This window comes from Gorilla gorilla, chromosome 1, assembly GCF_029281585.2.
Source record: "Gorilla gorilla gorilla isolate KB3781 chromosome 1, NHGRI_mGorGor1-v2.1_pri, whole genome shotgun sequence".
Classification (NCBI taxonomy): domain Eukaryota; kingdom Metazoa; phylum Chordata; class Mammalia; order Primates; family Hominidae; genus Gorilla; species Gorilla gorilla.
In genome coordinates this window covers 154,140,013-154,162,256 of record NC_073224.2, presented here as the reverse complement: position 1 = coordinate 154,162,256, position 22,244 = coordinate 154,140,013, and the positions used below count along the sequence as shown (strand labels likewise).

Here is a 22,244-nt window from a genome sequence, read left to right as displayed (position 1 = left end):
AACAATACATCTCAAATTGCCTTAAATAATTTCAACTTACTTCAGATCCTCTCTCTCCTTTTAGTCCTTGTTCACCCTGGTCACCTGGTTCGCCCTTTAGTAGAAACCAAAATAAAAATCACATATGAAGCAGAGGCCAAATAAGTTATATTAATGTTAATTTTTAGAAATAATGCTTTCAAAACATACTGGGGGTCCTTGTTGTCCAGTGGCACCTCTTAGTCCTGGTACACCCACATGGCCCTAGAAATAGAAAAGATTACATTATTAGAGTAAGTAGAGACATGTGACTTAAGAGAATAGGATACTATCACTTAAAATGGTAGCAAAGTGTCGCAAAGCTCAACTTAAATGTCATAGAGATTATGATTCTTCTTGGAAATAGAAAAGAACATAATAGCTGTTGGATATTATGGTGACTGAAAACAAGTTAGGGTTTTCTTTCTTTCTTTTTTTTTTTAATGTGAATTAATGTAGCAGGCTGAATGGTGGCCTCCCAAATGTTTGTCTATGTCCTAATCCCCAGAACCTGTGAATGTGATCTTGTTTGGAAAAAGGGTCTTTGCCGATGTCACTAAGTTAAGGATCTCAAGATAAGATTATCCTGGATTATCCATGTGGGCCCTAAATCCACTAAAGAGCATAAGTGACACAGAGGTAGACTGACACAGACAACAGAGGAGAAGGCCAGGTGAAGACAGAGGCAGAGATTGGAGAGATGCAGTCATAGGAATGCTGACAGCCACTAGAAACTGGAGGAGGCAGGAGTGTGGCCCTAGAGCCTCTAGAGGGAACGTGGCCCTGTTGATCCCTTGATTTTGGATTTCTGGTCTCTAGAACTGAGAAAATTACATATCTATTGTTGTAAGCCACCCATTTTGTGGTAATTTGTTATAGCAGCCTCAGGAAACTAATATAGTCAATAACCAAAGGAACAGAGTTTGAGAATACATTTCTTTTTCAACCTCTTCCTCCTCTGAAAGTGTACTATGGTCTCCATTTTTACAAACTAACTTCACAACTATTTGGACGGTAGATTTACTGGGCTGAAGACTGGGAGCAGTCACTGGGAGGTATTACCATAATACCAAGAAACACCACATGACTCTGACATTTGGCAATCTGTCGTCACCTTAGTTCTCCTAAGAAGGAATGCTGACCTACCACATTTCCCTTTTCAAGTGTGTAAATAGAAACTAGCAACAACCCGGAAGCGTGTCAGATGAGAGTTATGCAGGAATAATTCTGCGTGTAATTTCTTTTATCCCTTTTCCTACTCAATCAGATTTCTTTCTTCCTATTTTCTATATATTACAGAAAGAATGCCTTAGGAAAGAGTTATCAGTCCCATTCCTGGGCTAGAAGATGAGATTGCATACATAGGCTAACAATATTTATTCTTTTATTATTATTATTATACTTTAAGTTTTAGGGTACATGTGCACAATATGCAGGTTAGTTACATATGTATACATGTGCCATGCTGGTGTGCTGCACTCACTAACTCGTCATCTAGCATTAGGTATATCCCCCAGTGCTATCCCTCTCCCCTCCCCTGACCCCACAACAGTCCATACAGTGTGAAGTTCCCCTTCCTGTGTCCATGTGTTCTCATTGTTCAGTTCCCACCTATGAGTGAGAATATGCGGTGTTTGGTTTTTTGTTCTTGCGATAGCTGACTGAGAATGATGATTTCCAATTTCATCCATGTCCCTACAAAGGACATGAACTCATCATTTTTTATGGCTGCACAGTATTCCATGGTGTATATGTGCCACATTTTCTTAATCCAGTCTATCATTGTTGGACATTTGGGTTGGTTCCAAGTCTTTGCTATTGTGAATAACGCTGCAATAAACATACGTGTGCATGTGTCTTTATAGCAGCATGATTTATAGTCCTTTGGGTATATACCCAGTATTGGGATGGCTGGGTCAAATGGTATTTCTAGTTCTAGATCCCTGAGGAATTGCCACACTGACTCCCACAATGGTGGAACTAGTTTACAGTCCCACCAACAGTGTAAAAGTGTTCCTATTTCTCCACATCCTCTCCAGCACCTGTTGTTTCCTGACTTTTTAATGATTGCCATTCTAACTGGTGTGAGATGGTATCTCATTGTGGTTTTGATTTGCATTTCTCTGATGGCCAGTGATGGTGAGCATTTTTTCATGTGTCTGTTGGCTGCATAGATGTCTTCTTTTGAGAAGTGTCTGTTCATGTCCTTCGCCCACTTTTTGGTGGGGTTGTTTGTTTTTTTCTTGTAAATTTGTTTGAGTTCTTTGTAGATTCTGGATATTAGCCCTTTGTCAGATGAGTAGGTTGCGAAAATTTTCTCCCATTTTGTAGGTTGCCTGTTCACTCTGATGGTAGTTTCTTTTGTCGTGCAGAAGCTCTTTAGTTTAATTAGATCCCATTTGTCAATTTTCACTTTGGTTGCCATTGCTTTTGGTGTTTTAGACATGAAGTCCTTGCCCATGCCTATGTCCTGAATGGTAATGCCTAGGTTTTCTTCTAGGGTTTTTATGGTTTTAGGTCTAACGTTTAAGTCTTTAATCCATCTTGAATTGATTTTTGTATAAGGTGTAAGGAAGGGATCCAGTTTCAGCTTTCTACATATGGCTAGCCAGTTTTCCCAGCACCATTTATTAAATAGGGAATCCTTTCCCCATTGCTTGTTTTTCTCAGGTTTGTCAAAGATCAGATAGTTGTAGATATGCAGCGCTATTTCTGAGGGCTCTGTTCTGTTCCATTGATCTATATCTCTGTTTTGGTACCAGTACCATGCTGTTTTGGTTACTGTAGCCTTGTAGTATAGTTTGAAGTCACGTAGTGTGATGCCTCCAGCTTCGTTCTTTTGGCTCAGGATTGACTTGGTGATGCGGACTCTTTTTTGGTTCCATATGAACTTTAAAGTAGTTTTTTCCAATTCTGTGAAGAAAGTCATTGGTAGCTTGATGGGGATGGCATTGAATCTGTAAATTACCTTGGGCAGTATGGCCATTTTCACGATATTGATTCTTCCTACCCATGAGCATGGAATGTTCTTCCATTTGTTTGTATCCTCTTTTATTTCCTTGAGCAGTGGTTTGTAGTTCTCCTTGAAGAGGTCCTTCACATCCCTTGTAAGTTGGATTCCTAGGTATTTTATTCTCTTTGAAGCAATTGTGAATGGGAGTTCACTCATGATTTGGCTTTCTGTTTGTCTGTTGTTGGTGTATAAGAATGCTTGTGATTTTTGCACATTGATTTGTATCCTGAGACTTTGCTGAAGTTGCTTATCAGCTTAAGGAGATTTGGGGCTGAGACAATGGAGTTTTCTAGATATACAATCATGTCATCTGCAAACAGGGACAATTTGACTTCCTCTTTTCCTAATTGAATATCCTTTATTTCCTTCTCTTGCCTAATTGCCCTGGCCAGAACTTCCAACACTATGTTGAATAGGAGTGGTGAGAGAGGGCATCCCTGTCTTGTGCCAGTTTTCAAAGGGAATGCTTCCAGTTTTTGCCCATTCAGTATGATATTGGCTGTGGGTTTGTCATAGATAGCTCTTATTATTTTGAGATAAGTCCCATCAATACCAAATTAATGGAGAGTTTTTAGCATGAAGGGTTGTTGAATTTTGTCAAAGGCCTTTTCTGCGTCTATTGAGATAATCATGTGGTTTTTGTCTTTAGTTCTGTTTATATGCTGGATTACATTTATTGATTTGCATATATTGAACCAGCCTTTCATCCCAGGGATGAAGCCCACTTGATCATGGTGGATAAGCTTTTTGATGTGCTGCTGGATTCAGTTTGCCAGTACTTTATTGAGGATTTTTGCATCAATGTTCATCAAGGATATTGGTCTAAAATTCTCTTTTTTGGTTGTGTCTCTGCCCGGCTTTGGTATCAGGATGATGCTGGCCTCATAAAATGAGTTAGGGAGGATTCCCTCTTTTTCTATTGATTGGAATAGTTTCAGAAAGAATGGTACCAGTTCCTCCTTGTACCTCTGGTAGAATTCAGCTGTGAATCCATCTGCTCCTGGACTCTTTTTGGTTGGTAAGCTATTGATTATTGCCACAATTTCAGCTCCTGTTATTGGTCTGTTCAGAGATTCAAATTCTTCCTGGTTTACTCTTGGGAGAGTGTATGTGTCGAGGAATTTATCCATTTCTTCTAGATTTTCTAGTTTATTTGCATAGAGGTGTTTGTAGTATTCTCTGATGGTAGTTTGTATTTCTGTGGGATCGGTGGTGATATCCCCTTTATCATTTTTTATTGCATCTATTTGATTCTTCTCTCTTTTTTCTTTATTAGTCTTGCTAGCGGCCTATCAATTTTGCTGATCCTTTCAAAAAACCAGCTCCTGGATTCATTAATTTTTTGAAGTGTGTTTTGTGTCTCTATTTCCTTCAGTTCTGCTCTGATTTTAGTTATTTCTTGCGTTCTGCTAGCTTTTGAATGTGTTTGCTATTGCTTTTCTAGTTCTTTTAATTGTGATGTTAGGGTGTCAATTTTGGATCTTTCCTGCTTTCTCTTCTGGGCATTTAGTGCTATAAATTTCCCTCTACACACTGCTTTGAATGCGTCCCAGAGATTCTGGTATGTTGTGTCTTTGTTCTCATTGGTTTCAAAGAACATCTTTATTTCTGCCTTCATTTCGTTATGTACCCAGTAGTCATTCAGAAGCAGGTTGTTCAGTTTCCATGTAGTTGAGCGGTTTTGAGTGAGATTCTTAATCCTGAGTTCTAGTTTGATTGCACTGTGGTCTGAGAGATAGTTTGTTAAAATTTCTATTCCTTTATATTTGCTGAGGAGAGCTTTACTTGCAAGTATGTGGTCAATTTTGGAATAGGTGTGGTGTGGTGCTGAAAAAAATGTATATTCTGTTGATTTGGGGTGGAGAGTTCTGTAGATTTCTATTAGGTCTGCTTGGTGCAGAGTTGAGTTGAATTCCTGGGTATCCTTGTTGACTTTCTGTCTCGTTGATCTGTCTAATGTTGACAGTGGGGTGTTAAAGTCTCCCATTATTATTGTGTGGGAGTCTAAGTCTCTTTGTAGGTCACTCAGGACTTGCTTTATGAATCTGGGTGCTCCTGTATTGGGTGCATATATATTTAGGATAGTTAGCTCTTCTTGTTGAATTGATCCCTTTACCATTATGTAATGGCCTTCTTTGTCTCTTTTGATCTTTGTTGGTTTAAAATCTGTTTTATCAGAGACTAGGATTGCAACCCCTGCCTTTTTTTGTTTTCCATTTGCTTGGTAGATCTTCCTCCATCCTTTTATTTTGAGCTTATGTGTGTCTCTGTACATAAGATGGGTGTCCTGAATACAGCACACTGATGGGTCTTGACTCTTTATCCAATTTGCCAGTCTGTGTCTTTTAATTGGAGCATTTAGTCCATTTACATTTAAAGTTAATATTGTCATGTGTGAATTTGATCCTGTCATTATGATGTTAGCTGGTTATTTTGCTCGTTAGTTGATGCAGTTTCTTCCTAGCCTCGATGGTCTTTACAATTTGGCATGATTTTGCAGCGGCTGGTACCGGTTGTTCCTTTCCATGTTTAGCGCTTCCTTCAGGCACTCTTTTAGGGCCGGCCTGGTGGTGACAAAATCTCTCAGCATTTGCTTGTCCTTAAAGGATTTTATTTCTCCTTCACTTATGAAGCTTAGTTTGGCTGGATATGAAATTATGGGTTGAAAATTCTTTTCTTTAAGAATGTTGAATATTGGCCCCCACTCTCTTCTGGCTTGTAGAGTTTCTGCCGAGAGATCCGCTGTTAGTCTGATGGGCTTCCCTTTGTGGTTAACCCGACCTTTCTCTCTGGCTGCACTTAACATTTTTTCCTTCATTTCAACTTTGGTGAATCTGACAATTATGTGTCTTGGAGTTGCTCTTCTTGAGGAGTATCTTTGTGGCGTTCTCTGTATTTCCTGAATCTGAATGTTGGCCTGCCTTGCTACATTGGGGAAGTTCTCCTGGATAATATCCTGCAGAGTGTTTTCCAACTTTGTTCCATTCTCCCCTTCACTTTCAGGTACACCAATCAGATGTAGATTTGGTCTTTTCACATAGCCCCATATTTCTTGGAGGCTTTGCTCGTTTCTTTTTATTCTTTTTTCTCTAAACTTCCCTTCTCGCTTCGTTTCATTCACTTCATCTTCCATCACTGATACCCTTTCTTTCAGTTGATCGCATGGGCTCCTGAGGCTTCTGCATTCTTCACGTAGTTCTCGAGCCTTGGCTTTCAGCTCCATCAGCTCCTTTAAGCACCTCTCTGTATTGGTTATTCTAGTTATACATTCTTCTAAATTTTTTTCAAAGTTTTCAACTTCTTTGCCTTTGGTTTGAATTTCCTCCCGTAGCTCGGAGTAATTTGATCGTCTGAAGCCTTCTTCTCTCAGCTCATCAAAGTCATTCTCCGTCTAGCTTTGTTCCGTTGCTGGTGAGGAACTGCATTCCTTTGGAGGAGGAGAGGCGCTCTGCTTTTTAGAGTTTCCAGTTTTTCTGCTCTGTTTTTTCCCCATCTTTGTGGTTTTATCTACTTTTGGTCTTTGATGATGGTGATGTACAGATGGGTTTTTGGTGTGGATGTCCTTTCTGTTTGTTAGTTTTCCTTCTAACAGACAGGACCCTCAGCTGCAGGTCTGTTGGAGTACCCGGCCATGTGAGGTGTCAGTCTGCCCCTGCTGGGGGGTGCCTGCCAGTTAGGCTGCTCGGGGGTCAGGGGTCAGGGACCCACTTGAGGAGGCAGTCTGCCCATTCTCAGACCTCCAGCTGCATGCTGGGAGAACCACTGCTCTCTTCAAAGCTGTCAGACAGGGACATTTAAGTCTGCAGAGGTTAGTGCTGTCTTTTCGTTTGTCTGTGCCCTGCCCCCAGAGGTGGAGCCTACAGAGGCAGGCAGGCATTCTTGAGCTGTAGTGGGCTCCACCCAGTTCGAGCTTCCCGGCTGCTTTGTTTACCTAAGCGAGCCTGGGCAATGGCGGGCACCCCTCCCCCAGTCTGGCTGCCACCTTGCAGTTTGATCTCAGACTGCTGTGCTAGCAATCAGCGAGACTCCGTGGGCATAGGACCCTCCGAGCCAGGTGCAGGATATAATCTCCTGGTGCGCCGTTTTTTAAGCCCGTCGGAAAAGCTCAGTATTCAGGTGGGAGTGACCCGATTTTCCAGGTGCCGTCTGTCACGCCTTTCTTTGACTAGGAAAGGGAACTCCCTGACCCCTTGCACTTGCCGAGTGAGGCAATGCCTTGCCCTGCTTCGGCTCGCGCACGGTGCATGCACCCACTGACCTGCGCCCACTGTCTGGCACTCCCTAGTGAGATGAACCTGGTACCTCAGATGGAAATGCAGAAATCACCCGTCTTCTGCGTCGCTCATGCTGGGAGCTGTAGACCGGAGCTGTTCTTATTCGGCCATCTTGGCTCCTAACAACAATATTTATTCTTACAGCAAAGTCAGTTGAAGGCTTCTTTGTTTGCATTCTGAGGCGAATGTTTACGGTTTAAGTTTCAACTTCCCGGTAAAGAAAATGAAATCTGTTTAAGGAAGTGAACAGTGGCAAGAGAGAAAGCCTAGTCTGGAGAGCTTCTATATAGCCCATGACCACACTAACGGAAAAACCATGATCACACATGACCCTTAGCAAAACGTGAGCAGAGCCAGCAATTAACAGAATCTGGTCAATCAAGATGGACTGTGGTACAAGTAAATGTGACTACTTGAAGGTCACTTATCAAACAGGATTCAGGAAAGAAGTGGCTGGTGAAAAGCTGGAGGTGAAGTAAGAGTGAGAATATGAGCAAACTACAAAACTCCAAACCATCATGCCAAATTATGGCTTTTCCACCATCCCTGTATGTAGTTCTACAGAAATATTTTCAGAGTGATCATAGAATAGCCAACTGCCTCTCCTGGCTTTGTCAAGTATGACTGTAAATCTCACCAAGACAAACCTGCATTCTAAGAGTTTCGTTACAATTACTTTGGTCTATCACTCTAAAAATTGACTATGACCATTTTTCTGTAATGGTAAAATTTAAATGTGCCATAGAAAATGTTATTACAAAATTATGCAGGAGAGGTTATGGAAAGTGATGGAATTTGTCAGATAATATTAGTGGTGGGATGAGTTGAATGGCCAACGGAACTTACAGAAGATTTTATAAGGGAAGTGGTAAGTTCAATCTTGAAGAATGAGTGTTCCAGGCAGTAAAGTGAGGACATTCTGGAAGAGGCAATAGCATGGGAAATAAAGGGATGCATCTGACAGAACATGTTAGGTAGAAAATGGATCTGAGAGGGCTATGACTGGAGACAGGAAGTCTAGTTGGGAAGCTATTGAAATAATTTTGGCAAAAAATGATGAGAGCCTGATGGTAGTTTCTTTTGCTGTGCAGAAGCTCTTTAGTTTAATTAGATCCCATTTGTCAATTTTCGCTTTTGTTGACATTGCTTTTGGTGTTTTAGACATGAAGTCCTTGCCCATGCCTATGTCCTGAATGGTATTGCCTAGGTTTTCTTCTAGGGTTTTTATGGTTTTAGGTCTAACATGTAAGTCTTTAATCCATCTTGAATTGATTTTTGTGTAAGGTGTAAGGAAGGGATCTAGCTTCAGCTTTCTACATATGGCCAGCCAGTTTTCCCAGCACCATTTATTAAACAGGGAATCCTTTCCCCATCGCTTGTTTTTCTCAGGTTTGTCAAAGATCAGATGGTTGTAGATACGTGGCATTATTTCTGAGGGCTCTGTTCTATTCCATTGATCTATATCTCTGTTTTGGTAACAGTACCATGCTGTTTTGGTTACTGTAGCCTTGTAGTATAGTTTGAAGTCAGGTAGCATGATGCCTCCAGCTTTGTTCTTTTGGCTCAGGATTGACTTGGCAATGTGGACTCTTTTTTGGTTCCATATGAACTTTAAAGTAGTTTTTTCCAATTCTGTGAAGAAAGGCATTGGTAGCTTGATGGGGATGGCATTGAATCTGTAAATTACCTTGGGCAGTATGGCCATTTTCACAATATTGATTCTTTCTACCCATGAACATGGAATGTTCTTCCATTTGTTTGTATCCTCTTTTATTTCCTTGAGCAGTGGTTTGTAGTTCTCCTTGAAGAGGTCCTTCACATCCCTTGTAAGTTGGATTCCTAGGTATTTTATTCTCTTTGAAGCAATTGTGAATGGGAGTTCACTCATGATTTGGCTCTCTGTTTGTCTGTTATTGTTGTGTAAGAATGCTTGTGATTTTTGTACATTGATTTTGTATCCTGAGACTTTGCTGAAGTTGCTTCTCAGCTTAAGGAGATTTTGGGCCGAGACAATGGGGTTTTCCAGATATACAATCATGTCATCTGCAAAGAGGTACAATTTGACTTCCTCTTTTCCTAATTGAATACCCTTTATTTCCTTCTCCTGCCTAATTGCCCTGGCCAGAACTTCCAACACTATGTTGAATAGGAGTGGTGAGAGAGGGCATCCCTGTCTTGTGCCAGTTTTCAAAGGGAATGCTTCCAGTTTTTGCCCATTCAGTATGATATTGGCTGTGGGTTTGTCATAGATAGCTCTTACTATTTTGAGATAAATCCCATCAATACCTAATTAATGGAGAGTTTTTAGCATGAAGGGTTGTTGAATTTTGTCAAAGGCCTTTTCTCAGAGTGAACAGGCAACCTACAAAATGGGAGAAAATTTTTGCAACCTACTCATCTGACAAAGGGCTAATATCCAGAATCTACGATGAACTCAAACAAATTTACAAGAAAAAAACAAACAACCCCATCAAAAAGTGGGCAAAGGATATGAACAGACACTTCTCAAAAGAAGACATTTATGCAGCCAAAAAACACATGACAAAATGCTCATCATCACTGGTCATCAGAGAAATGCAAATCAAAACCACAATGAGATACCATCTCACACCAGTTAGAATGGTGATCATTAAAAAGTCAGGAAACAACAGGTGCTGGAGAGGATGTGGAGAAATAGGAACACTTTTACACTGTTGGTGGGACTGTCAACTAGTTCAACCATTGTGGAAGTCAGTGTGGCGATTCCTCAGGGATCTAGAACTACAAATACCATTTGACCCAGCCATCCCATTACTGGGTATATACCCAAAGGATTATAAATCATGCTGTTATAAAGACACATGCACACATATGTTTATTGTGGCACTATTCACAATAGCAAAGACTTGGAAGCAACCCAAATGTCCAACAATGATAGACTGGATTAAGAAAATGTGGCACATATACAACATGGAATACTATGCAGCCATAAAAAAGGATGAGTTCATGTCCTTTGTAGGGACATGGATGAAACTGGAAACCATCATTCTCAGCAAACTATGGCAAGGACAAAAAACCAGTCACTTCATGTTCTCACTCATAGGTGGGAACTGAACAATGAGAACACTGGGATACAGGAAGGGGAACATCACACTCCGGGGACAGTTGTGGGGTGGTGGTGGGGGAGGGATAGCTTTAGGAGATATACCTAATGCTAAATGACGAGTTAATGGGTGCAGTACACCAACATGGCACATGTATACATATGTAACAAACCTGTACATTGTGCACATGTACCCTAAAACTTAAAGTATAATTATAATAAAATTTAAAAAAAGTAAATACAAAAAATTGGTGAGAGCCTGAACTAAAGTAGGACAAAGTAACTAGATTCCAGAAACATTTAAGAATCAAAAGAAGTGGCTGACTGTGAGAGATGAGTAGGGGTATGGGGAAGAAAAAGAAATTCATAGAGATAGAGTGAGTGAGTGAGAGAGACAGATTGAGAGAGAGACAGAGAGAGGGAGAAAGAAAGAGAGAGAGACAGAGGATTCATCTACTGGTTTAGACATCTGAATGGCTGGTGATACTATTCACTGAATTGAGGAGATAACAAGAGGAAGCTCAGATCAAATTTGGAAAGGATGAGGTACTATGGTTTGGCACTTACTGAGTTTGGAGGTGCCTGTGATGATGTCCAATAGCTATTTAGATGTGTATGTCTGATGCTAAGGAGTGAAGGCCAAGTTGGATTTAGTTATTTCACTGTGTGTAAAAATTCTATGACCATTGCCAGCCGCCCCTGCCCCAACAGCAAAAAGAACTTTGAGATGCAACATAATTTATTCAAAGTATTTCTGGGACTTCATCTCTCCTAAGTTTAGCTTGAGTTAATCTTGGCTATTTACATTTCCATTTATACCTTTAAATAAAGTTTTTCCATTTATACCTTTAAAAAGTGGCTGTTGCCAGGATAATACATTTATTCCCTCCGTGTCCTCTGGCTCTCAAGCATCAAATAAATTTATCTTGATCTATGTGATGTACAGTTTTAGTACAGTTTATAGCAGGATGACAGCTATAATTGTTTTTCCTTTTATGAAATAACATGAAATAGCTGTACATATTTTATAGCTAAAATTCACTATGTTTATTTTTATACTGATTAAGTGTTCTTATTCTCCATGTTTTTTATATATATGATGTCCATGGGGGCAGAGATTGTGTCTGGGATGTCCAATGCAATATCCATGGCCCCTAGCTCTTCTCCTGGCCCATGGCAGACACTCAAATACAAGCTTAATGACCAGAGACATATTTTCTTTTTTCTTTTTTTTTTTAGATGGAGTCTTGCTCTGTTGCCAGGCTGGAGTGCAGTGGCACGATCTTGGCTCACTGCAACCTCTGCCTCTGCCTCCCAGGTTCAAGTGTTTCTCCTGTCTCAGCCTCCCGAGTAGCTGGGACTACAGGCATGCACCACCACACCCAGATAATTTTTTGTATTTTAGTAGAGATGGGGTTTCACCATGTTGGGCAGGATGGTCTCGATCTCCTGACCTCGTGATCTGCCCACGGTGGCCTCCCAAAGTGCTGGGATTACAGGTGTGAGCCACTGCACCTGGCCCAGAGACACAGTTTTTAGAAATGTTATCATACATAACACATAAAGTGTGTCAGTACAACTAAGTATTCGTTAATAATAATGAGCAGGACCCTTGACTTTGGTCAAAGATGTTTGTGACTATAAACATGTTTTTTAAAAGCCAGGTGATTATTCAGTCATAAAGACAATAAAATATTGATATATTTTATAACATGGATGAACTTTTAAAACATTGTGCCAGACACAACAGGCTACATGTTGCATAATTGTATTTATATGAAATATCCAGAATACACAAATCCAGAGACAAAAAGAAAAAGGTTTCCAGGGGCTTGGGGGAATAGGGAGTGACTGCCTAATGGGTATGGGGCTTCCTTTTGGAAGTGTTGAAAATGTTTGGAACTAGACAATGGTGATGGTTGCACATGATGGTGTTCAAGACACACTACCCCAAAATATGGCATCTTGGAATACTGAATATTTTAAGCTAAAGCAATCTGAGGAATGGCATGTGCAGAAAGGACTTTCTTACCTTCCTTTGACGCAGGTCATAAGACACATGTGAGAGGTGCCTCCCTATATCTGGAGGAAAGGAGCATCCTTATCTCCAAAAACAAAGGGACACAGAGAATAATCTGAATGAACAGTCCTTGCTAAATTTTCCCCAGTTTACTAATCTTAACCCATAGCTTTGCCCTATCACATTCTTCTAAGACTTCCTCATCAAACCTAGCATAAAAGTATTCAGGTTTAACTGTTTCTTTGGAGCTTTATTTCTTTATGAAGGCTCCCGTGTTACGTATAACTTATATGAAATTAATCTGTGTGCTTTTCTCTTGTTAATCTGCCTTTTGTTACCGAGTCCCCAGCCAAGAATTCAGAAGGGCAGAAGAAAAGATATTTTTCCTCCCTTGCCCACAACAATGTGAATGTACTAAATGTCACTGAATTGTAAAGTTTAAAATGGTTAAAATGGTAAATTTTATGTTACATGTATTTTATCCTAATAAAGAAGCTTGGTGATAATGCTAACCATCAGTTTAGCAGAGTGAAATCATAGCATATACAATATCCATATAGAAAAGCAAACATTTAAAAATATCACCTGAAGCTATAATAAGATAACCTAATTCTAAATAAAGTGTGGTTCCTCTGTATAAATCAAACTTGTGCTAGGAGAAAACTTGGTGAGGGAGAAAGGTGGATATTTCATGATTCTGAGCTAAGCAATAAAAGTAGCATGGTTGTCTGGCACAAGATGGCTAACTGTTTAGCATAGAATCATCAATAAATAAAATGATCCCTAAAGCCTAAGGACTTAGGAAGAAATAAGACAGAAAGGAAGACATGGATCAAACTAGTTTATACAACATCTACAGTTGAAAACTTATCAGAGGTATACAAGGAAGGGGAAGGAGAAGTAGATTAGACAGTGAACTTAGGGAAAAGTGAATGACTGATTATCCAGAAAACGCTGGCAGTGCTTTTCTTTGGCTAGCCAAGTGAGGAAATTCTTGTCTCCTTTCAAGCGAATAGTTAACTGCTTATTTGCTGGTAAATATACTGATTTAGCTACTGAATGTTCTGTAGCCGGTAGAGGCCAAAATGAGATATTGCAAGAACCTAGTTTTCCCGAGACTGTGTGAAGAAGTCATGCACAGAAAAAGCTGAGGAACTTTAAGAGGCTTCTCAAATTATGCTGGAAGCAGTTGGGTTGGCTTCTCAACTCGGAGAAAAGTAAATATCAAATAAATCCACTCAATTCCTTGGGTTAGGAAACACTTGTAGATACAAATGTTATGTAAATTGGAAACAGAACACATATAACCTGCTAAAAATGTTTCTTTGAAAACAGAAAAAAAAATGGTAATCGCAACAATTTCACAAATATTTAGAATTATTCTCAACATCTGCTTCAAAGAGAGTTTTAGGGAGTGAAAGTTAATTTTTCAGATTCCTCTGGCTTGAGAAAAATCAACTTATTAATGATAGTTATCTATCTATCATCTTGTCCATTTAGTTTGGGTAATATAAATCTGCATTTCAGACATGACCACAGAAATTTCATCTTGACAGAGATGTATCAGATTAATTAACCCATCAACTCGTTATTAAAAGCTTATGTACAGGGATTAGAACTAGACATTGCACAAGAAAGAAAGAAGACATATGCCAAGTGGGGGAGCTAAGACACCTACACATTAAAAATAATTAGCAAAATTAGCAAAAAAAGAATAGCAACAGAAGATGGTAAAATGTTTGTATTGAATGACTTAAATAGATAATATTATTACCAGACTACAGGAGAGAGCAAGATTACCGTTAGTGGGTCAGGAGAAAAGGGAATTTGAGTGAAATTATAAAGGATTTATGTAAGCAAAGATTACATAATATTATAGGCAAATAGAGAATGCTATGAGCAAAGGAATAAGACAGGAACTATAGGGAGACAGGAGACAACTTCTAACTCTGTAAAGCAATTGACAATGTAAACAGAGAGGGAAGAGATATAAGGCAGGAATACAGAACATCCTCAAAACAAATGTGATTCTAAAAAATGACACTGAATATGTTCTACACACAGTCTAATTTTAGCTAAGTTGGTCATATAATATCCCTCTCAGGAATGGAAGAGGATAAGAATGGACTTAAGCCTTGAGAATATAAAGGTATTTAGCCACCTACTTGACACCTCTTTATTGAATTCCTACTATATAGCAGGAACTTTGTGTTCTAGAAATTGGGGGTATAATGATGAAAATGAGAGACAAGATTTTTTTCTCATGGATCCTACATTTTGTTGGGGGAAGACAAACAATAAACAAGGAAACAAATATATTTAAAAAGTGACAATATAGCATAAAATGTCATGAAGGAGATCGAGTAATATGGTCCAGAGTGATTGTTCTAGATCTATTTTAGATAGGGCAGTTAGAGAAGGCCTCTCAGGAGGTAACATTTCAGTTGAGATCTGAATGATGAGAAAATGCAGAAGTAAGAAAAGACAAAGATGATTCTAGGAAGGAGGAACAGAAAGTAGAAAGACGTTTCTTCTAGGATTAAAAACATAAGACATTACTAATTATCTCAATAATGGAATGGAAAAAATGGAATAGAAACACAGAGAACCCTATTTAAATTCTGAAGTACGGGGTGTAACTTGCAATTACCTTATATCCCTCTGCTCCAGGCTCTCCTCTCTCTCCTTGTTCCCCCACTGGACCCTACAGAGACCACACACAAAACAATCAGTTTTACAGCTGGATCAAAGTATATGAGAATGCAGGTGATAAGATTAGTGTTGTTTATTCTTTTGTCAAAAATATAAAACCAAATATATGATTTGTTTAGTTCCATTAAATAATTTCAAAATATTGAATTTCAATGATACCAAGAACAACATCAAAATACACTAACCAGTGAATTATATAAAGAGAATCTCATAATGATTCTACTAGGAAAAATATTGAAAAATGCAGCCCAATTAAAAATATGAATATTTTCACCAAGTGTGGTGGCTCACACCTGTAGTCCCAGCACTTTGGGAGGCTGAGGCAGGAGGATACCTTGAGCCCAGGAGTTCGAGACCAGCCTGGGCAATAACGTGAGACCCTGTCTCTACAAATAATGTAAAAATTAGCCAGGCATGGTGGTATGTGACTATAGTCCCAGCTACTTGGGAGCTGAAGCAGGGGGAACACTTGAGCCCAGGAGGTTGAGACTGCAGTGAGTCATGTTTGCACCACTGCTCTCCAGCCTGGGCAACAGAGTGAGACCCTGTTACAAACAACAACAGCAGCAACAGCAACAACAAAACAACAAAATGTTTCAATTAGTACAGTATGTTATAAATGATGCCCAAGTAACTTACTTTTTTACTAAATGTTAAAATGATTGAAAAAGATTTAAGCAGGACAGTTCAGTACATAATTCCATTAATTACAAAAGATTATATTTAAGTGATCTTTTAAAAGGGATTTAAATAGTAAATCCTACTTTACCATTCTTCATGAGAAAGTCTACTGTTGGCTGGGTGTGGTAGCTCATGCCTGTAATCCCAGCACTGTGGGAGGCTGAGATAGGAGGATCGCTTGAGCTCAAGGGTTTGAGACCAGCCTAGGCAACAGAGAGAGACCCTGTCTCTAAAAAAAATTAAAAAATAATAAATAAAAATTAGCTGGCCCTGGTGGCACGAGCCTGCAGTCCCAGCTACTTGGGAGGTGGGAGGATCACTTAGCCCAGGTGTTTGAGGCTGCAGTGAGCCAGCACTCCAGCCTGGGCAACAGAGGGAGACACAGTCTCAGAATAAGTCTATTGTGAAATTTTTAATTCTCAAGACATAAATTAACCTAAAAAATTATACTTATTAATTTTAATCCTTAAGCCAAAAATTATCTAATAAACTCAGACTTACTTTTCCTGAATATTTCTAATAGAAAATCTTTAATATAATAAATCATCAAATTATCTACTATAAAATGAAATAGAAATATCAGCACCCACTAGGACCTACCATCTGAACAAAAACTTAAATTGAAATTAGTTGGAAAAGCATAGGATTTATTATAGAGCATTAATCGACAAATTTTAATTTACTCTTACGTGGACAAAGGTAAGAGACACGTCAACACTACAATCTCTGACTCTGCTTTAATTATTTAGAATCTTTGTGGTTTAAGTTTCATGCCTGTCCCGTGTCTACTGGATAAAACTACTATTGTTATGCTAGTCTTTTAATATATTTATTACATTTTAGGTGGCATTCTTTGATCCTGGCATACCTAAATCTGGGAAAAACAACCACTACTATACTCCTTTTGCCAAGTTTTTTCCATTTGCTTTAAGATTTTTTACATTATTTCCATATATTTCCCTCTCTTAGTGGTTTAGAGAGACTAGAATATTATTTGATAAAGAAACTTACATATTCCTTTAGATACCTATATATCTATTGCCTCTATATGAGATGGCTTGATTTAATCAGAAAAATTAGAATCTTTCTTGTCTATTTCTAAAACAAAGTATAACTTTCAACCATCTCCAAAGAGCCAGGTCAAAATATCAGGAATGACTACATATTCTGATCCTTGTGCCTTAAGATTGTTTTACTCTATATAATACTATGTGAGAAATGGAAAATATAGCCAATTATATAATATTTATTTCTATGAACTAAAAATTTTCATTTAATCCATTTAATTTACATATGGTCTTTAGACATTGTTTTAGTCAAACATGAACACAGAGACAGTTATTCAAATAAAGCTATAATAGCTACTTTTTAGAGACCATGGTTATAGTTAACCCTTAAAATGTTTAATAAGAAGGCTATAGATCAGTAATCTTTAAAGGTTATTGGTTCTAATAACTCCTTAGAGGGGTTTTGAAATCACTTGGCAACTGTGTGTAAACTGCTATAAGAAGTATATAGATAAGATTTTTTTAATATTTAGAAATAAATCTGAATGTGATAATTACAGAAATATGTATCCTAAAATGTCTAGAGTGTATAAGTTTTCTGACAATCTTTGTAAAAGTTGTTATCATGCCTTCAATGCAGAAAGTTAGATTTGGGAAGTCACTATATTAACCCTATATATTATGCTAAAATGTGACCTGCATATTTTTCATATTAAAGACTTTAATATCATTTAAATTTTGTGACCGTAAATATCACCCTCCTATCAAACCATGTTATAAAACTAACAAAATAAAACTCCTTGAAAAGATTTAATTGGTGTTGTGAATCTATTATATAACTGTATTTTATCTTGAATAACTAGAATTATTTCAGAAAAAGACCTACTGGTTCACCTCGAGGCCCAGGTAGTCCTAGGACTGTGCTATCTTCTCCTGGGTAGCCCTAAAATGAAATAATGATTTATAAACAAAACTCAATAAATAAAATAAACATCAAAAACACACAACCTATTATTTTTAAGTATATTAGAAAATGCAGTTTGATGTTATCTTTTTTTAAGTGGAAAACTTTGATGTAAGAAACTAAGCCTATGATATTTTATACAGAGTTGTAATTTGTACAGGGTTCTTCTTGGAGGTATCAATCTCCTTTAATTATATAAGAAGCAGCTCAGGAATTTTCTTAAAGTGTCAGATTTCAATGATATCATAAATTAAGAATACTGCTGTAGTTATTCCTAAATCATCAAAAAATTTTAATCTTTAATATAAATGAGCCAGGTGCAGTGGTACTCATCTGTCATGCCTGCTACTTAGGAGCCTGGGGTGGGAGGATTGCTTGCTTGGTTTGAGTCCAACCTGGGCAACAGTCAAGATCACTTGATCCTGACTCTCCTGCCCCAAAGACTCTAATATAAATGTACTATAATTAATCATTTAATCTAGAGCCTTACAATTTCTTTAAATAATTAATTTTACTCTTACAAAGCTCTACAAATATTTTCACATATATTATTTCAGCTCAGTCTTGAAACAACCCATGGAAGATATTTTAATAATTTATTTAAATTTTAGCTCCTTGATATTTATTTTTTTCTTCCAGAATTAGTAAAATTTTCAACTTTAAAAGTGCTTCTTTTATTCCTTGAAAATTTTTCCATGCAGTCTTTCAGGAATAAGTCATGAACTCAATGTTTAACTTTAAGATTAAAAAGCCAATATATACACAAACCTTTTCTCCTTTAGGTCCTGGCAATCCAGAGGGTCCTGGTTGGCCCTGATGGCCCTACGAAAGGAGAAGTAGACATTTATACATGCTCTACCTAGATATTAGATACTGCATTATTCTGAAAGGAAAAATAGGATTCACTGTCTAGGAGGATGAGACCTAAATATGTTAGAAAGGTTTATCAGAGAGATTTCATCTTAATTTGCATATTTGGGATATCATCTTTAATAAAAATGTTTTCATGTGAATATATTTTTTCAATTAGAAATACTTACCCTGTACCCTGGAATTCCTGGTTCTCCATCAGGTCCCATCAATCCTAAATGTCCCTAAAAAACAAAGTAAATATTAGTCAGAGAGAGAAAGTAAAGAATTGTTTAAATCATTAGACTTGTACTCCTATTGTTTAAATTGTTACCTTTAGATTTTTCATGGTTGAAATTTACCTAGTTTGAAATAGGAAAGCAAAAAATAACCCTCCAACTTTTGTCTATTTTTTTTTCTGAAACACAAAAAGTTCTGCAACAAATGTCTTTTTGGTTTACTTCTGATATAAACATCCTTAATCATATTAAAAAAATACTTTCAGTTGTCAGAATCCTGCTGCTCCCTAACAAATTATTGGAAATGTGGTTTACATCTGTCAAAGTTTGTGCCAGATGTGGGTCACTGAATATTAGAGAGTGCAACCTGAGAGTTTTTGACATTGTCACTATGGGATCCAGAAGTCCATACTCATTGTTAGTTTCAGATGCTATGATGAATATGGTTTTAGTCCTCGTCAAAGTTATTAAAAGGGAAATGGTTGACAACTTACATGTAAGAGTTACCCTATGATTACTCTTATTATCAATATTTTATAGATGGTGAAACCATGTAAGTCAAAGACTAATCAGCAAATGCCCTTAGCCTACTGAATAGATTGCTCAGACAATTGAAAAAGTAAAAAAAAAAAAAACAAAAAAAACTGAAAAAGTCCTATATTTCATATTAGCAAAAAGATTCCATATTGACTCTCCTATTTGAGTCTCAAAACAAATAGAAGATGGGAAAATTAAGGCACAGAATAGGTATGTGACTTGCCAAATATCATACTAGAACTAAGTCTCTTGATTCTGCATATATAGTATTTCCCATTTAATCATAGTGCTTCACTATATTTGATGATTTCTTTAAATTCCCAGCTCTAAAAATGTTCACATTGCAACTATTAACCATTGATCAGTAAATTTAGACTCATCCAGATAAGAACAAGTTTCAGTCTAAAAAAGGAATTGCACAAAATTAATTTTAAAACATCAATAAGAATTCAGCCATTACCTACGTGAGTAATCTAGAATAGAATGTAACTACTCGGTATTCATTAGCTCAAGATGGCTGAATGACACATGCTTGCTTCAATAGTCTCATCCATCAAAAGAGAGAGAGAAAAGAAAGGTATTTATTTGTAATAACAACACTGGAAAATAAGTAAACATCATCAGTGGACCAAAATTTTGTAATTTGAGACAGAAAATTAGGGCTGAAAATATGCAAAGAAAAAAATCATTGCAGATGTGCAAGTAGTCTCAAGGAAATTTCAAATGCTGAAATCAAGACATTGAAGGGGCAGGATAGGTTCAGGTGACTAACTGGGGAAAGGAGTCAGGTATTCCTATTCTACTTGTGCTGGGTAACTGATGATTGCATTTGCCTAGAAGATAAGTGAATGCGTGTGGAAACTGTTGCCCCAAAAGCAGACAATGCTAAAGGCTGCTGCTGACTCAAGTGACTCTAGAGCCAACATAACAAGAAATAAAATATGCAATTCATAAAAGAAAAAATGAACCTTAATGTACCTAAAATATATATGCAAAATACGTAACCTCCCAAAAATAAGTGGGGAGAAAATGTGATGAACAGATCTCAAAATCTGTTTTCAGAAATCAATGACTCAAATAGCACGAAAAAAAACAGTAAGAAAGCTATAAGGATTTAAGTAGCTTAGCTAACAACTTGATTTAACAGAAATACTTAGGACTGTTTATTAGCCCCAAAAAAGGAAAAGAAATAAAGAAAGAAAGAAAAGAAAAGAGAAAAAGGAATCTTTTGACAAAACTTGAATATAGTAGTCCTCAAAGAAAATTTTAGTAAATTTCCTCAAAGCAGAAATCATATAGGTCACATCCTCTGGCTATAATGCAATGGAATTAAAAATGAGCAATAAAAATTAAAAATCTACTGAAAAAGAAAGATCCTTTAAGATAACTCTTGTCCAGGAGAAAATAAACTCTGAAATTGCAAGCTATTTATAAGTAAATGATGGTAAAAACACAAACATAAAAATATGGGAATATGGCCAAAGTGGCACTCAAAAGGGACAGGTAGCTTCATAATGCATTTATTAAATAAATAAAATAAATGGGCCAGACATTTAATTCAAGAAGAGATTAATATTGAATCAGAAATTAGTGAATCAGAAAACCATTTTAAAAAGTTGACTGAAAAACAAAGTAGACACTTTGAACTGACTAATAAAAGAGCAAAATATTTGGCAAATCTGATCATGGCAAAGAGTAAACACGATAAAACAACATTAGAAACAAGAAGGACATAACCAAAGGAAAAAAAATTAATTATAAGAAAATATTCATTTCAAGTTTCACTTACTAAATATGGAAATCTAGTTGAAATTGATAATTTTTGAGAAAAAATTTCAAAAATTTATTTCAGAAGATACAAAATTTGAAAAGAAAGCCAAAGATCTACTGCTAATAAAATAACATTCGGCTCAGATTGTTTTAATAGCAAGTTTTATAAAACCTTTGGAGAACAGACACAATATCTATGTTCCATACTGTTACAGAGCACAGAAAAATATGAAAAATTTACCAACCCATTTTATATGACTTGCTTAACACTTATGCCTAAATCCAATCAATGATAGTATACATTAAAAAAGGATGGAATGAAGAACGATGGAATGAAGAAATAGGCCTACTTTGCTTACAAATACAAATGCAAAACTCTTAAGGTAAACTACATTCAATAAGCTAAAATAAAACTCTTAAATAAAATGTTAAAAAATGAAATCTATTTGCATTAAAATAATAATATAATTATACCTAAGTAAGATTTATCCTAGGAACTCATGGTTGATTCAACTTTTGGAAATCTACGAAGGAATTTTCTTATATTTACAAACAAAGGAGAGAAAGCATGGGTTTATCTAAACAAATGTTGTAAAAGGATTTGATAAAATTCAACATCTACTATGGGATTATCTAAAAAAATGTTGTAAAAGGATTTGATAAAATTCAACATCTACTCTTGGTCAAAACTCTCATTTAAGAATGAAAAGAAATTTCTTTAAACAAATAAATGGTATATCTAAAAAACAACTGTAAACAACACTTGATATTATAAGCATTAGAAGCATTTTCACTAAAGACAGGCCCACAAGACAAGGTTTTCTTCATCATGACTTCTATTCACTGCTATAGTAGAAGTTCTAATCAATGTAGTAATTCAGAGAAGCAAATAAGGGGAGGCAATATTATTTACCTAAAGAATCCCTATGAGAATCATCTACATTCGTTAAAGTGGATATAAGATCAAAATATAATAGCACCAACAGCACCACTAAGTTGATGTAACAGAAAAAGGATTATATTAACACTGAGAATAAAACTCAAAAGCAAAGCAAAACAAAAAACAAAAAGACTAAGA

General features: G+C 37.0%; 1 protein-coding gene across 2 annotated transcripts in view; it reads right to left on the bottom strand.

The window, feature by feature from the left end:
* The window catches only part of COL24A1 (collagen type XXIV alpha 1 chain), a 417,618-nt gene that overhangs the window by 89,674 nt on the left and 305,700 nt on the right, over positions 1-22,244 (bottom strand). For both annotated transcript variants that reach the window (XM_063697321.1, XM_019023728.4), the window contains 6 exons: positions 18,812-18,865; positions 18,540-18,593; positions 17,694-17,750; positions 15,058-15,111; positions 190-243; positions 41-94 (listed from right to left, as the gene is read on the bottom strand). In XM_063697321.1, coding sequence (XP_063553391.1) covers positions 41-94; positions 190-243; positions 15,058-15,111; positions 17,694-17,750; positions 18,540-18,593; positions 18,812-18,865 — 327 coding nt within the window. The remainder of the gene's footprint in view (positions 1-40; positions 95-189; positions 244-15,057; positions 15,112-17,693; positions 17,751-18,539; positions 18,594-18,811; positions 18,866-22,244) is intronic.